Raw genomic sequence first — 14,203 nt, forward strand, 5'->3', positions numbered from 1 at the left:
TTCCCTCTCTCGCTGTGTCTCTCTCTGTCAAATAAATAAAATCTTTAAAAAAAATGATTAAAAAAAAAAACTTACATTGGCAAAGTTACGGAGAAAGGGAACCCTCCTGCACTGCTGGGGAGAAGCAAACTGATACAGCCACTCTGGAAAATAGTAAGAAGTTTCCTCAAAAAATTAAACATAGAACTGCCATGTGATCCGGCCATGCCATTTCTGGGCATGTAGGCAAAGGGAATGGAAACAGAGTATCAAAGAGACATCTGCCCTTCCATATCCATTGTAGCATTAATTCACAATAACCAAGATATGGAAACCACTGAAATGTCCCTCAGTGGGTGCATGGATAAAGATGTGGTGTGGGTATACAAGGCAACAGTGTCCAGCCATGAGAAAGAAGGAAATCCTACCATTTGCAACAACAGGGATGGACCTTGAGGGCATTATGCCAAGTGGATAAGACAGAGAGACAGAGATACCGCACCATTCTAAACAGAATGTGGATCGGGGGGGAAAAAAAAGGTCAAATTCAGAGAAAGAGAGAGTACGATGGTGGAGCCGGGGAGTGCGGAAATCGGGAGCGGTTCACCGACTTGCACCTCTTAGTTGAATAAGGTCTGAGGATCTCAGGGTGACCACAGTTGCTTACATATTGTATAATTGGAATTTACCAAGAGAGCAGAACTTACGTGTTCTCACATACACGAGATGAATATGTGAAGCTATTAACTGGACGGGGGACCCCTTCCCAGGGTATATGTTTATCAAATCACAATGACGTACAGCTCTAATGTCTTATACCTCCACGCAGCTGAGGTTAAAAAAGCAAACCCTTGAACTCTAGAGAGTCTTCTGGACGCCAAGGAGAAAAACATTCAAAATGGTGGCAGCGCCCCGACGTCCATGGGCTCATTCCTCTCCCCAGGGTCTCGTGAGGGGTCTCACAGGAAGGTCCCCTCCCGCTCCCCGCCGGCTGAGCGGTTCTGCGGGAAGCACCTGCCGCCGCGCTAGCTGGCGGTGCCCAGGCCGGCCTCGCACACCCAGTGGTAGGCCCTCTGGCAGGCATCGTCGTTCCACTTGCCATCGGGGTGGAAGTGCGCGCAGTCCTCGCCCCCGCCCAGCCCGTGCCCGTGCCAGTCGTCCGGCTGGCCTGGCTTCCAGTTCCTGCAGGGAGAGGACCACAGCCAGCTGGGACGCTCAGAGGGCACCCCGGGGGTCCGGGAACCAGGGGCTGAGGGCCAGAGCCTGGAGGAGCAAGGGTGCAAGGCCGCAGAAGGGCACAGAAAGCCAGGGCGCACTCACTTGAAGTTGGTCTCGTAGTCCGTCCCGTCCACCCATTTCCAGACTCCTTCAGGGTCACTGAGGCCCATCCAGGTGTATGAGCCGATATGGCCCTGCACAAAAGTCTGGGACGACAGAAGGGCAGGGGTGACGTCTCCCGAGCCCCGCCAGCTCCTCGCACTTGACGCGTCATGCCATCTGCTGAGGTCTGGGGTGTTTATCTCAGTGCCCCCGCCCATCCAATCTCTGAGGGTGGCTCAGCCGCCAGGCGGTGTCAGGCTCCCCAGGTGATTCCAACCTGCAGCCAAGGCTGAGAACCCCGTCCTTAAATAGGACGCGTCGTGGGACCCGCGCACCAGCGGCGCTCACCTGCTCCTCTCTGGAGTTGATGACCACCAGGTGCGCGCTCTCCAGCTGGCAGTACCTGTCGGCGTCCTCCCAGGTCTTCCCGGAGCCCGAGAACCAGTAGCAGCTGCCCCCGTACTCCAGCCAGTTAGGGGGGCAGCAGGTATTTTGAGAGCCTGCGGGGCCAGGGGTGGAGAGGGTGTGAGACGCCGCGCGCTGGGACGAGCAGGAAATGGGGCCCAGCACCCGCACACCCCTCACCGTTGTTCTTGAGAGCGGCCAACTGGCAAGTCAGGGATCTCAGGTCTCTGGCCAACTGCTGGACCCGAAGGAGGGTATCGGAATGACCTGGGACACACGCAGGTGGGCAGTGCAGCGAGTCCCCGGTAGCCCGAGGTCCCTGCGGGGGGCCGGCCCCCGGAAGCTCGGTGCCCTCCCACGCACGCCCCATCCCGGTGCAGGGGAGGCGGGGGAGCAGGGGGGGGGCGAACGGGGGAGCGGGAGGGGGAGCAGGGGGGACTGACCTGCTTTGAGCTCCTTCTGCTCCTGCTCCAGCTTGCTCTCCAGGGAAAACACCTTGTCGTTCAAGCTACGGGCTGCGGGGGAGGGCGCTCAGCACCCCGCGCTGCTCCCACCCCCACCTCTGCCCCGAAAGCCCTCGGCTCCTTCCACACCTGCTCCTGAAGGGTCTCTCACCTGCCTGCAACCCCTGCTTGTGATTTTCCACCTCGGCTTTCAGAGATGTTATCACTTCTTGCAAATGGCCACCTGGAGGACATGGGGACTTGGTGGGTGCTCGAGACTCAGCGCCCCCCTCCCCCGCGGCGCCCCTGTCCGGAACCCCTTCCGCGCCGGGCTCACCCTGGGATTTCAGTGCCTGGACCTGCGCCCCAGTGTTGGCAGTGAAGTTGCTGAAAGTTGCTCTCAGGGTCGCCAGGTCCCTCCGACACTGGGAATCTGATGGGGATGGGACAAGCAGTGCTGGGATGTATCACGCCCTCTGTGAGCTGGTGCTGAGCAGGGCACCTGACCTGCCTTGTCTCTCTGGGTCCGCACGTGACCCAACCCAAAGGGACAGGCACTACTGTTACCCAGTATCCGGGATGAGGAAACGAAGTTCCCAGAGGTTAGGCCATTTGGCTACGTTATCCAGCTGATAAGTGACCGAGCTGGCAGCCACCCTACAGACCACTGTCCCTCGCAGCGACCCACCCGCCCGGCGCCCCATGCGTTCTCCCCTCCCTGCCCATGCTGCGACCCTCACTCTGGGAGCCGATCACACAGATGCCGACCAGCAGGAGGAGGCTGAGGCCCAGGGAGAACAGGAGAGGCCGGGGGCCAGAGCACAGCCAGTGCAGGAAGGACAGAGGAGGAGGCAGCCCTGTGAGAGAAGACGGGGTCAGGGCAGGAGACTGGGAGAGGAGAGCCCCTGGGGCCTGTCGGGGAGGAGGGCTGGCGCAGGTGATGCTGGTGGGAGGCTGCCCCAGGACGCTGGGGGGCAGGGGACGCCCAGGCCTCTGGCCCCTCCTGGACCAGCACAAGTCCTCGGTCACATGGCCGCTCACACCTGCGGGGAAACACACGTACACAGGCACCCACGGAGTGGGGATGATGGTGATGCGCAAGGTCCCATCACAGTCGGGGAGGGGGCAGAGGGACCCAGACCGAGCTGGGGCAGCCAAGCCCTCCAAGGCTCCCACTCACCTGCACGGTCAGGGTCACGGGTGAGTTTCCTTCCAAACCCAGACGCTCCTCCCCCAGAGAATAGGAACCCAGGCCCCTTGTGGCGCTCCCTGTCCCCGTCCCTGTCTCTCTCAGGACCTTGAATCCTCTTCACACTGGGGTCCCCAGGGCCTGGGGCCGGACCGCCTCAGAATGGGGGACCCCCCACTACACACAGTGGGGGTGCAGATATGACAGCACAGCAGGAATGCTCTACGCAATGAGGAGGGGATCTAGGGAGGGAACGTTTTCCCTTCCACTTACCATTTCTAGACCGCTGGCTTTGCTTCTCACTCTCCAAGGGCTGGAATTTTTCATACTGCACTGACATGCTCAGACCGAGACGGGGGCCGTCAGAGCTGAAAGGCGGGCAGGGCCAGCTGCCAGGCGGAGGCCAGAGCTGGGCCCAAGGGGGAGGCTGGGGCTCCTTGGAGCCGAGGTCGGGACCGGAGTCAAAAGGAGAGACGAGGCTCGTGTTGAGGATGAGCCCAAGGTGGAGAGAGGCTTGGGGATGAGTGTACAGGTAGGGTTGGAAGTGGGGTCAGGACCGGTGTTGGGTGGGGGGCAGGTCGAGCTGGGAATTGAAGGTGGAGGTAAAGTGGGAGGACTGTGTCCTGGCCCCGAGGGGCATCTCCTGCTCAGGTGGGGTTGGGACTCCTATCGGAGCCGTGGATGGGGTTGGGCTCAGCCTGGCGCCAAAGCTGGAAACGAAGTCCAGGGTCAACTTTGGGTTGGGGCTGGAGTGAACGTTCAAGTTGACTCTGAAGTCAGAGCTGTGGTTGGGACTTAAGGGGGAACTGGCTTAGTATTAGGGTCAAGCCTGCGGCCGGGGTGGGGACTGGAATAGGGCTGAGTTTGTGAGTGAGGTTTGGCCGCCATACTTCAAGCCCAATCCAGTGAAGGGAATGGAGGCTGAAATCTGCACTTGGCCATTCAGTCCCCAAGCTGCCCCTTACATTTCCTCCCATTCACTCCCACCTGAGACCCACAGTCCCCGCTCTGGGCTCTCCCTGACATCCTCCCTGTTCCCTTGGTCTCCCCTAAGCACCCAGCCCCGTTACCTGCAGAATGTCCGAAGGCTGCAATTTTGGGGTTCCTTGTGCAGTAATGACCAAAACTGGAAAAACACGAAATCCTGGAGAGCGGAGGTGGGGACAGTGAGGGAGGAGTCACCTGTGACCAGAACCCAGCAGGCTGTCAGCTGGGATCTCACGTGTCCCCGTCTTCAGGCGGTGAAGTGCAGAAGGGATTGGAGCGGGGACTCAGGCAAAGATTGCGTGCGGTGGGGGGTGGGTACGGGGCAGCTCTGCTCTCCTCCTCCGGGGTGTATCTACTCCCTTTCCGCTCGTCTGGAGCCCCCCTGACTTCCTCATTTTTACCATTCTGGAGAAGGGAGCCAGGCCAGAAGGGACCAGAGGTGCAGTTTGCCTATCGCCTCCGCCCACACCCCCTTTCACTTCCTGCGTCTGAAGTTCCCAGAACTGTGTCCCCAGCACTGCACAGCTGGGTCCAGAGGAGCCCATTTCTCTGCTCTTGCTCAATCCCACTGAGTCCTGGCTCATGAGCTTCCCCGGGGGGCCTTGGCCACCATGGTCAGAGCAGGAGGGAAGAGGAGAGGGCAGAGTAGGGTTTCCTGGGTGGGAAAGGGAGGGAGGAGCCAGGAGAGGAAAAACTGATGAAAAATCAAACCTGTAACAGGGATGGGGCCAGACCCATGCCAGGCATTAACCATTCGGTTCCCACGAGAAGCCTGGGAGGCACTTTGGATGGTGGGCTGAGGCCCGGAACTGGGGTGTGGGCTGCCCAACTTCTCAGGCCTGCTGAGCTCAAGGGCCAGAATTCAAGCCCAGCACCCCCTGACACCCTGGCCTGGGAGCTCTGTACGAGAACCTTCTGCAAGAAAGGGAATCCACCGATTCCCATAACCTGCAAATCTCATTTAGGGGGCTGCCCAGAATTCACACACACAATCTTCTTCACAGGAAGGAACTTAAGTGTCTCCAAAGGTAGAGAAGGAAAGTAAATGCATCTTAGATTATATTTTCTATATAAATGGGATTATGTTCTACTTGCCTTTTTTTAAGATTTTATTTATTTGAGAGAGAAAGAGCAGGGGGGAGGGGCAGTGGGAGAGGAAGAAGCCGACTCCCCGCTGAGCAGGGAGCCCGATGCAGGACTCGATCCCAGGACCCTGAGATCATGACCTGAGCCAAAGTCAGACGCTTCACCGACTGAGCCACCCAGGCGCCCCTACTTGCTTTTTAATATTTGGTATTCGGATCGCGTTATTTGTCCCAGGTTGGGTTTTTGGAAGCCAACGCTGAGACTGAAGTTGGGGTGCAAGCTATGTTTTAGGACCGACACCTGAGAGAGGAATAGGGAAGGAGGAGGAGGGGGCAACGGGAGAAGGCACACAGCTGCACAGGCCCCACAAAGCTGCAGCCAACCCACAGGCGCTCTGGGCAATCAAGCTCTGTCTGTCCGAGCTGTCTGTCCGAGCTGTCGGCACCGGGCTGAGCTGGGGCCTTCATAACCCCACCTCGCTCAGGCACCGCGGGCCGGCCAGCCCCGCAGGGCCATGACCTCGGGGGGGGGGGTGGCTGTCTGCACAGGTCACACTCCCCACAACTGGGCCCCAAGTCCTTCCCAGAAAGAGGTAGAGGCGGGGGTCGGGGAGATCGTCCATGTCCGCAACAGTGTTGCATTGTACTCACGTGGTAATCGGGGCATACTTGCCATCTGTGCGTTGTTGGATCTTTCCCACAGAGAACATTCCCTCTGCTCACTCATTTACTCATCCATTCAGAAGGTACCTCCCGAGGGTCTACAACATGCCAGGCACTCTCCTCCGGAAGACGCACACTTCAGAAGCAAACAAACTGACAAAAAAAGGCCAGACCCTCACAGAATTTACATCTTGGCAGGTGACAGATTAAATAAATGAGTGAAATCTATATAATGTCACCTGGTGACATATGGAAGAAAATACAGCGGGGAAGTGAGGTAGGGTCAGTTTTTAATAAGGCCATCAAGAGTAGGGTGTCGGGATCGGCCTTACTGGGAAAGTAATGTCTGGGCAAAAGTCACAAGGAGCTCCAGGAGGAAGAGGGTTCCAGACGAAGGCACAGCAAGTGCAAAGGCCCTGGGGTGGAAGAATGTCTAGTGTGTACAAGGATCATCCATTTGCCAGAGATGCCAGAGATTTTACAGAGAAGTGAGCTAGAGTGGCGAGGAGTAGATGAGTCACAGAGGGAAAACGTGGAGCACCAATTCTTTAGGGCCCTCAGACTATAGTTAAGGATTTGTTTTTACTCCGAGTTAGAGGAGCAGACTGTGGAGGGGTTGGGGCAGAGGAGGGAATGAAAGAGAGGAGGGTGGAAACCGAGAGTCCTGATGAGGAGCTATGATGATATCCGGGTGACAGATATGCCCGGACATAGACACACACACACACACACACACACACTAGTTCTCCCAGTCCCCAAAATAAAGTAAACTTAGAGCATTTCCCGTAAATTGCTGACTCCTTAGGAAAAAAACAGCTTTATCCCTGAATTTTGCAATGCCCATGCCTAAAGATAAGTCACGACCTTTTGTGCCTGTGATAATTGTGTGTTTTGCCATCAGGAGCGGACCGATAAAAAACTGTTCACAGCAATCACAGTGCAGAGCTTTCCTCTGAACACCTCCTGTGGTTTTGCTCCGTAAGCCTGTCCACCCAAAGGCTGATTGCCTCGCGGCTACTTTGCAAGTAACCTTCTCTGCTCTCCTAAATGCTTTTGCCTCTCAGACTTCTTTCACGGTGGACAATCCCAGTCCTTTGTGGTCCTATCTTCACTGGGTCACTGCGATTTGCCGATCCTCACAGTCTCACGGGCTGCAGGCTCTGTCCTCTCCCCTCCCCATTGCGAAGCAGCCCATTTCCCTTCTTAATCAGCATCGATCAATCACCTCCAAAGCACAGTTACCTCTACCCCCTACCTAGTGGTGATTTTGAGGAGCCCAAATCAGGTAGGAGTCAAGTGGTATCTTCATATTTCAACAGGACCAAGGCTGCTTTCCCTTGGGGTGGGGGGGCAGTCCTTTCCTTGGGCACTAGGACTTCCAAAGTCCAATGATCCCATTGTGCGGACGAAGAGCAAATGCTCCTCCCGTGGATTGTTGGGCATCGGTGAGAGGAGATGCCACCCTCCCCTGTCCCTTTGGCTGGGAGGTGGCTGTGGGGAAGACAGCATCATGCTGGCCGCGGATTGGAGGTGACTACCCCACGGCATGAGAGGTAGTAAACTAATACATTTACGGGTGCCTGGGTGGCTCAGTTGGTTGGGCGACTGCCTTCGGCTCAGGTCATGATCCTGGAGTCCCGGGATCGAGTCCCGCATCGGGCTCCCTGCTCGGCGGGGAGTCTGCTTCTCCCTCTCCCGCTCCCCCCTCTCGTGCTCACTCTTTCTCTCTCTCAAATAAATAAATAAAATCTTAAAAAAAAAAAACTAATACATTTACCCCATTTCCAGCCCCCAAGCCCAGAGCCAGCCATCTGATGAGTGGTCTTTTCAGACACATTTCTGCTCGTATTTGTACACCTGTCAACATATATACACTGATGGGGTGGGTTGGTGTTTTCTTTTACACAGATTTTTCTCCATAATGTGTCTGCCTAAAAATGGGTCTTGAGGTTTTCCCATGCCACTGCCCACAGCCGTCTGATTAAAGGTGCTCCAGAGCATACACGTGCCAGACCGTATCTAATGACCCCCTTGGCGATGCATTTTTGAGACGCAGCATCTTTGGCTTTTATAAACAATGCTGAAGTGAACAGGCTCATATATGCCTATTTGTGCTAAGAAGCAAATAACTGCTCTTGCTTAGGTATCTGGAAGTAAAATGAGTGGAAACATGGATCTTAACATTTAAAAGTGTATGCACACTGCCAAGGGGCCCTAAAAAGACATCATCAGTTCATCTCCCCACCGTGTATGGGGATATTCATTTATCCTTTGCAGACAAACCTGTACATTTTTGCTAATATGATGTTCAAGAAATATCTTCTGTCTCATTTCAGTTAACACCTACCTGATGACTGGTTTGGTAGAAACAAAGCTTCGCGTTATAGTTTAGTTTTAGAAACTGTCAGAGACACTTTTATTTAATTAAAGTTTACTATGAGCAACCACAACTGGGAGACAATTGTGTAACAGCTATTCTAAAACAGTACACATGGGGGGCACCTGGGGGGCTCAGTCGGTGAAGAGTCTGCCTTCGGCTCAGGTCGTGATCCCAGAGTTCTGGGATCAAGCCCCGCATCGGGCTCCCTGCTCTGCGGGAAGCCTGCTTCTCCCTCTGCCTCTGCCCCTCCCCCTGCTTGTGCGCTCTCTCTCTCAAATAAATAAAATCTTAAAAAAAAAAAACAACAACAATAAGTACACTTCAAGAAAATGACTATTTCCCACATTGGCAATGCGTTATGACTTCCCACCATTATCGAAATATTTCTCACAAACCTTGATGTCCATACGAACAGAAAGATGGGCTTTCTACTTCACCTTTGCTTCAGGTGGATTTCCCTTTATAAAGGAAGGCTTCTGTTTCTGGCTTCACATTCTCCTTTTCTCAAAGATGGGACCTTGCATTATTCTGTTTCCATCCAAGAGGTGAGTTTCTCTTCCATGAATAGTGCTTTGTCAGTTTCCCTTCTGTTTCCAGAAGCTTTCCCATTTGGATGTACTCCTTTAAGTACACAATTACCCATCACTTATTTCCCTGTGTTTCACCTCTTCTCCTAGGTGATACACACTCCACCCCTCTTCATGATTTTTATCTGAAAGTCTCTTGTCACGTTTCACCTGCTCTATTTTTATTAGCGTTTATCTAGAATATATTTCCCTGTCTTGATTGCACATGTTTGTGTTGCTTTGTTTTAAACATAAGACCATGAAAAAAAGTAAAATAAATATAAATATATGACCATGGCTTATAAACAGCATGTCACTGGATTTCTTTAACCCAATCTAAGAGTTTCCATCATTTGTTGGAATTAAACCTAATTGCATTTATTATGACAACTGATGTATTTGGATTTAATCCTGCCATATAATTTCACCTTTTCAATCTACCATATTTTCTTTTTTTTTAAGATTTTATTTATTTATTTGACAGAGAGAGAGCGAGCACACAAGCAGGGGGAGTGGCAGGCAGAGGGAGAGGGAGAAGCAGGCTCCCTGCTCAGCGGGGAGCCCAATGCAGGACTCCATCCCAGGGTCCTGGGATCATGACCTGAGCTGAAGGCAGATGCTTAACCCACTGAGCCACCCAGGTGCCCCTCATTTGTTTTTAATAGACATGTTTAATCTCAAGCCTATCTTTTTTTTCTGTCGATATTCTTTTGTTTTCTCACATTTGCTGTGTGCGATCTCAATTTTGTACATTCTCTTCCATTTTGTTCCAATATATTTTTTTAAAGATTTTATTTTTAAGTAATCTCTTCACCCAATGTGGGACTCAAAATCACGAGGCGGAGATCAAGAGTCCCACGCCCCAGCAACGGAGCCAGCCAGGAGCCTCTGTTCCAATATTTTTTAATGATTACTGTTTACATTTAAATAATTAATCCATCCGGAGTTTATCATTTCTGCGTGGTGTGTGAGATGGAAATCTGGCTTGGTTTCTTTCCAAATGAAAAACTGATTTATAAACTATATTGTGTTTTATGTTTTCTCCCAACGAATTGAAATAAGACTTGTGTTGAGTTCCTAACTATATTCATATATATTTCTGGGCTGGGAGTCTGTTCCAATGATTTAGTTTCTCTTCTTATGCTCATATCATACTGATTTGATTTCAACGGATTTAGAATAAGTTATCTGAAAGGAATCTATTCAAAACCCCCGACCCCCCAACCCAGCCACACTTGCAAACAACACTCACAGGGGTCTGCACTTGGCCCTAACCCTGTTTTCCCAGGTCCTGGCGCCCTACGTTCTTGGAAAGTAGACACCAACTACAAAACATATTCTTCTCTAGCCTGACCACAACCCACACCCTGGACAAGCCCCGGGCAGAACCCCTTGACACCTGCCACCTCCTCTTCTACCTGGCCAAGAGTAGACCCCTTTCCCACATCCTCCACCATGGGCACAGCTGCAACCCTCTCACGTCCTTAAAAACCCCTTAAAAGGCCCAGACAGACGGGAACTCGGAGCTGACATTTCTCTCAAGGTCTGGCCCCTCTCCTCCTTGGGAGACTGACTCAACTCTGTCCTGATCCTTGGTCTAATCTCCATGCAATTCTTTGCCACCTGCATCATGGGCCAACCGAACATTATCTCTCACAATTTTCTAACCCTAAAATTTTATATATAGTTAGGCTTTTATTCTTCTTTGTGAATATTAACGTTATTTTATCCTGCCCCCCCCCCAAATTGTTGCCATTCAGGTCAAAATTGTATTATGTTTATCTGTCATTTCTCTAACTGGCATTTATAGACCACCCCACCCAACCATGATGACAGAAGACGCATCATTTTCAAGTGCATGTGAAACTTCCACCAGATAGACCAGATCATGGGCCACAAAACAAATTTGAACAGACTTAAGCAAGCTGAAATTTTACAACATATGTCCTCGGATCATAATGGAATTAAGCCAGAAAACAATTAGGTAGAAAACAAAAAGATAATTTAAAAATCTCCAAAACCCAAAAATGACACAACGAATTTCTAAATAATCCATGGGTCAAAGAGAAAATCTCAAGAGACATTAGAAACTATTTTAAACTGAACTACAATTAAAATACAACAGGTCAGAATTTGTGGGATGCAGCTAAAGAAATGCTTAGAGATAATTTTATAACATAAAATGCTTATATTAAAAAAGAAAAATGGTCTTGGGGCTCCCTGCTGGCTCAGTCGATAGAACTTGAGACTCCTGATCTCAGGGTCATGAGTTCGAGCCCCACCATCGGGTGTAGAGAGTACTTAAAAATAAAATCTTTTGGGCGCCTGGGTGGCTCAGTTGGTTAGGCGACTGCCTTCGGCTCAGGTCATGATCCTGGAGGCCCGGGATCAAGTCCCGCATCGGGTTCCCTGCTCGGCGGGGAGCCTGCTTCTCCCTCTGACCCTCCCCCCTCTCATGTGCTCTCTCATTCTCTCTCTCTCTCAAATAAATAAATAAATAATAAAATCTTAAAATAAATAAATAAAATCTTTTTTAAAAAAAGAAAAAGGGAAAAAAAAGGTTTTAAGTCAACATCCTAACGTCCCACTTTAAGAAATTATGAAAAGAACAAAACAAACCGAAAGCAAGCAGAAGAAAAGAAATAAAGCAAAGAGCAAAAATCAATCAAATTGAAAACAGAACAATAGAGAAAATCAATGAAACCAAAAGCTGGTTCTTTGAAAGGATCAATATAATTGATCAACCTGCAGCAGGACTGACAAAGGAAAAAAAAAAACAGGGAAAAAACAGAAATTACTAATATCAGGAATAAAAGAGGGAATGTCCTGTTAGACTCTGAAGAGATTAAAAGGATAATAAAGGAACATGGAAAACTCTACGCACAAAATTTTAGTGACTTCAGTGAGACAGGGCAATTCTCCAAAGACCACAAACTACCAAAACTTACCTAAGATGAAATAAATCAAATGAGTAGTTCTGTAACTATTAAAGACACTGAATTCCTAGTTTAAAACCTTCCCAAAAAGAAATCTCTGGCCTAGAGAATTCTACCAAACGCTTCAAGAAGAAACAATACCAATCGTACGGAATCTCGTCCAGAAAAATCGAAGAGAGGGAAACACTTCTCAACTCCTTTGATTAGGCTAGCTTTTTCCCTGCTGCCAAAACCAAAGATAATACAAGCAAACTACAAATCTGCATCTCTTGTGACCATAGATACAAGCATCCTCAACCAAATATTAGTGATGTGAATCTAGCAATGTATCAAGAGTCATGCACTAAAACCAAGGGAGGTTTTCCCAAGGACCCAAGTCTCAATATTCAGAAATCTATCAATGCAATCCGCCATATTAATGATCTAAGAAGAAAATCCATGTAACTGTACCAATTCGTTCAGAATAGGCATGAAACAAAATAACTCCTTTTTTTTTTTTTTTTGAACTCTCAGCAAACTGGGGCTAGAAGAGAATTTCCTCAACCTGATAAAGGGCATCTACACTAATATGTCATTCCATTGGTATCAGACAAACTCTCCCGGATTTTTCTTCCCTATACATTTAGCTGTAAGATCAGTCTTAACTCCAGGTCTCAAAGTCCAGTCTAGACTAGAGCGAAGCTTCATGCAGTGCACCCAGGATCTGCAAGGACGGGGCTGTAACAGACACCGCCAAGGCTTTGCTCAGATTCCTTCCAGATCCGTTCACTCTTTTTTTTTTTTTTTTAAGATTTTATTTATTTATTTGAGAGAGAGAGAATGAGAGAGAGAGAACACCTGAGAGGGGATGGGGTCTGAGGACGAAGCAGACTCCCTGCCGAGCAGGAAACCCGATGCGGGACTCGATCCCAGGACTCCAGGATCATGACCTGAGCCGAAGGCAGTCGCTTAACCAACTGAGCCACCCAGGCGCCCAGATCCGTTCACTCTTGTTCTTCACGGCCAACACCTGTGTCTTTTCGTCGGAAGACGCCATCCAGCTGCTGGAACATGCTGCATCCGGACACACAGACAGCAGGAAGCATCTTGGGATGTCCATGCTCGCCCACCAATGGCCATCAGTGCAAGAGTAGAAATACTCCAGATCCCCTGTTCCTGGCACGTCGTGGGGACTGAGCTCGTCACAGACCACCACCATGGGCACAGGACTGTGCTCGAGATCACCTAGACACACTACCTAACGAGTACCTTTCACAAGAGTCTCCCCTTGGGGTCAGCTTCCACCGCACCCTTGTGTGACCTCCTCCTCTTCCTCACCCGGCTTCCCCGTTCCCCAATCCCCTACCTGTTTTCCTAGGAACACTTTCTAGCACATCACTTGCACAAAGGTCCTCATCTTGGGGCCTGCTGCTGGTGAATCTAGGACAGGAGTCATGCGCGGTTCTGTTCCCCCTTCCTCTTTCTTTCCTCTTCTCCTCCCGGAGCCTCAAGGGTTGGGGCGAAGGAGAGAGGAATTTGAGGAAGAGACCCATGGTCTGGCGCCATTGTGGCTGGTGGTTAAGACGCTCTTCACAGCAGGCCTCCAACGTGGCCTTTCATGGGGTCTGTGGGTGGTGCCCCTGAGATTCTTATGGGACCCTCTGCACCACAGCACTCCCTCACGAGGAAGACGGATTATCTGGCTGCCCTCCGATGGCCACCATCAGCTCCTGCCCCAGGGTGCAGCTGCACATCCATGGTCTCCTTCAGCCTCCCTCTGCCCCAACTTCTCTTGGGCAGGGTCCTCCCTGTATGGCTCGAGCCTGGCATCCATGAAGTCCACCAGGCTCACATCCCTGCCCCCACCGATAACCAAGTGCAGCCTGAGCCACTCACGCCCGGGGAACCTCCAGCCCTAGTTCTTTGCCTTCAGCTGGCTCCTGTCAAGGGTGGGTCTCTTTCTCCATGATTGTCCTCAAAACTCCTGGAGACACATCCACAGCCTCCCCTAACGCTCTTCCTGCCCCTCTCAAACAGCCGTCCCAACAGCGTCTGCTGGCCCGAGAGTGACATGACTGTCTCTTCCCCGCCTTGCAGACACCCCGGCTCTACTGTGGTTCCCTTTGGACTCCAGCATCTGGCTAATGGGCTGTGGAGAAGCATTTCCCTCCTCCATATGGAGAAAAAAAAAGACTCGCATCTCTTGCCACGTCTAAGAATTCCCTTGAAACAAGCCCCCTAGCCCCCTAGTCCTCTCTTACGGAGGCTGGG

The 14,203-nt window shown here is 51.2% G+C and overlaps 1 protein-coding gene across 2 annotated transcripts; it reads right to left on the reverse strand.

Annotated features, from left to right (window-relative positions):
* Nucleotides 1–142: 142 nt before the first annotated feature.
* Nucleotides 143–4,791, reverse strand: LOC118000174 (C-type lectin domain family 10 member A-like). 2 transcript variants are annotated; one of them, XM_034989800.1, is made up of 10 exons: nt 4,407–4,791; nt 3,610–3,704; nt 2,888–3,004; nt 2,485–2,580; nt 2,320–2,391; nt 2,148–2,219; nt 1,885–1,971; nt 1,648–1,799; nt 1,300–1,403; nt 143–1,161 (listed from the first exon to the last, which is right to left on the reverse strand). In XM_034989800.1, the coding sequence occupies exons 2-10, from the start codon at nt 3,674–3,676 to the stop codon at nt 1,005–1,007; spliced, it is 924 nt and encodes a 307-aa protein (XP_034845691.1). In that variant the 5' UTR covers nt 3,677–3,704; nt 4,407–4,791; the 3' UTR covers nt 143–1,004. The 2 variants fall into 2 exon arrangements, with proteins under 2 accessions (XP_034845691.1, XP_034845692.1); XM_034989801.1 differs by having other exon boundaries at nt 3,610–3,919.
* Between the last annotated feature and the right edge of the window lie 9,412 nt (nt 4,792–14,203).

This window comes from Mirounga leonina, unplaced genomic scaffold, assembly GCF_011800145.1.
Source record: "Mirounga leonina isolate KUSES-001 unplaced genomic scaffold, KU_Mleo_1.0 Mir_488, whole genome shotgun sequence".
NCBI lineage: Eukaryota > Metazoa > Chordata > Mammalia > Carnivora > Phocidae > Mirounga > Mirounga leonina.

Excerpts from the sequence above, each read along its gene's own strand:
- LOC118000174 (XM_034989800.1), bottom strand. The coding sequence starts at position 3,676 with ATGTCAGTGCAGTATGAAAAATTCCAGCCCTTGGAGAGTGAGAAGCAA. Across the intron at positions 1,972-2,147 it reads GCAGAAGGAGCTCAAAGCAG|GTCATTCCGATACCCTCCTT; the intron begins GTCAGTCCCCCC and ends CGTGTGTCCCAG. Across the intron at positions 1,404-1,647 it reads TCAACTCCAGAGAGGAGCAG|ACTTTTGTGCAGGGCCATAT; the intron begins GTGAGCGCCGCT and ends CTGTCGTCCCAG.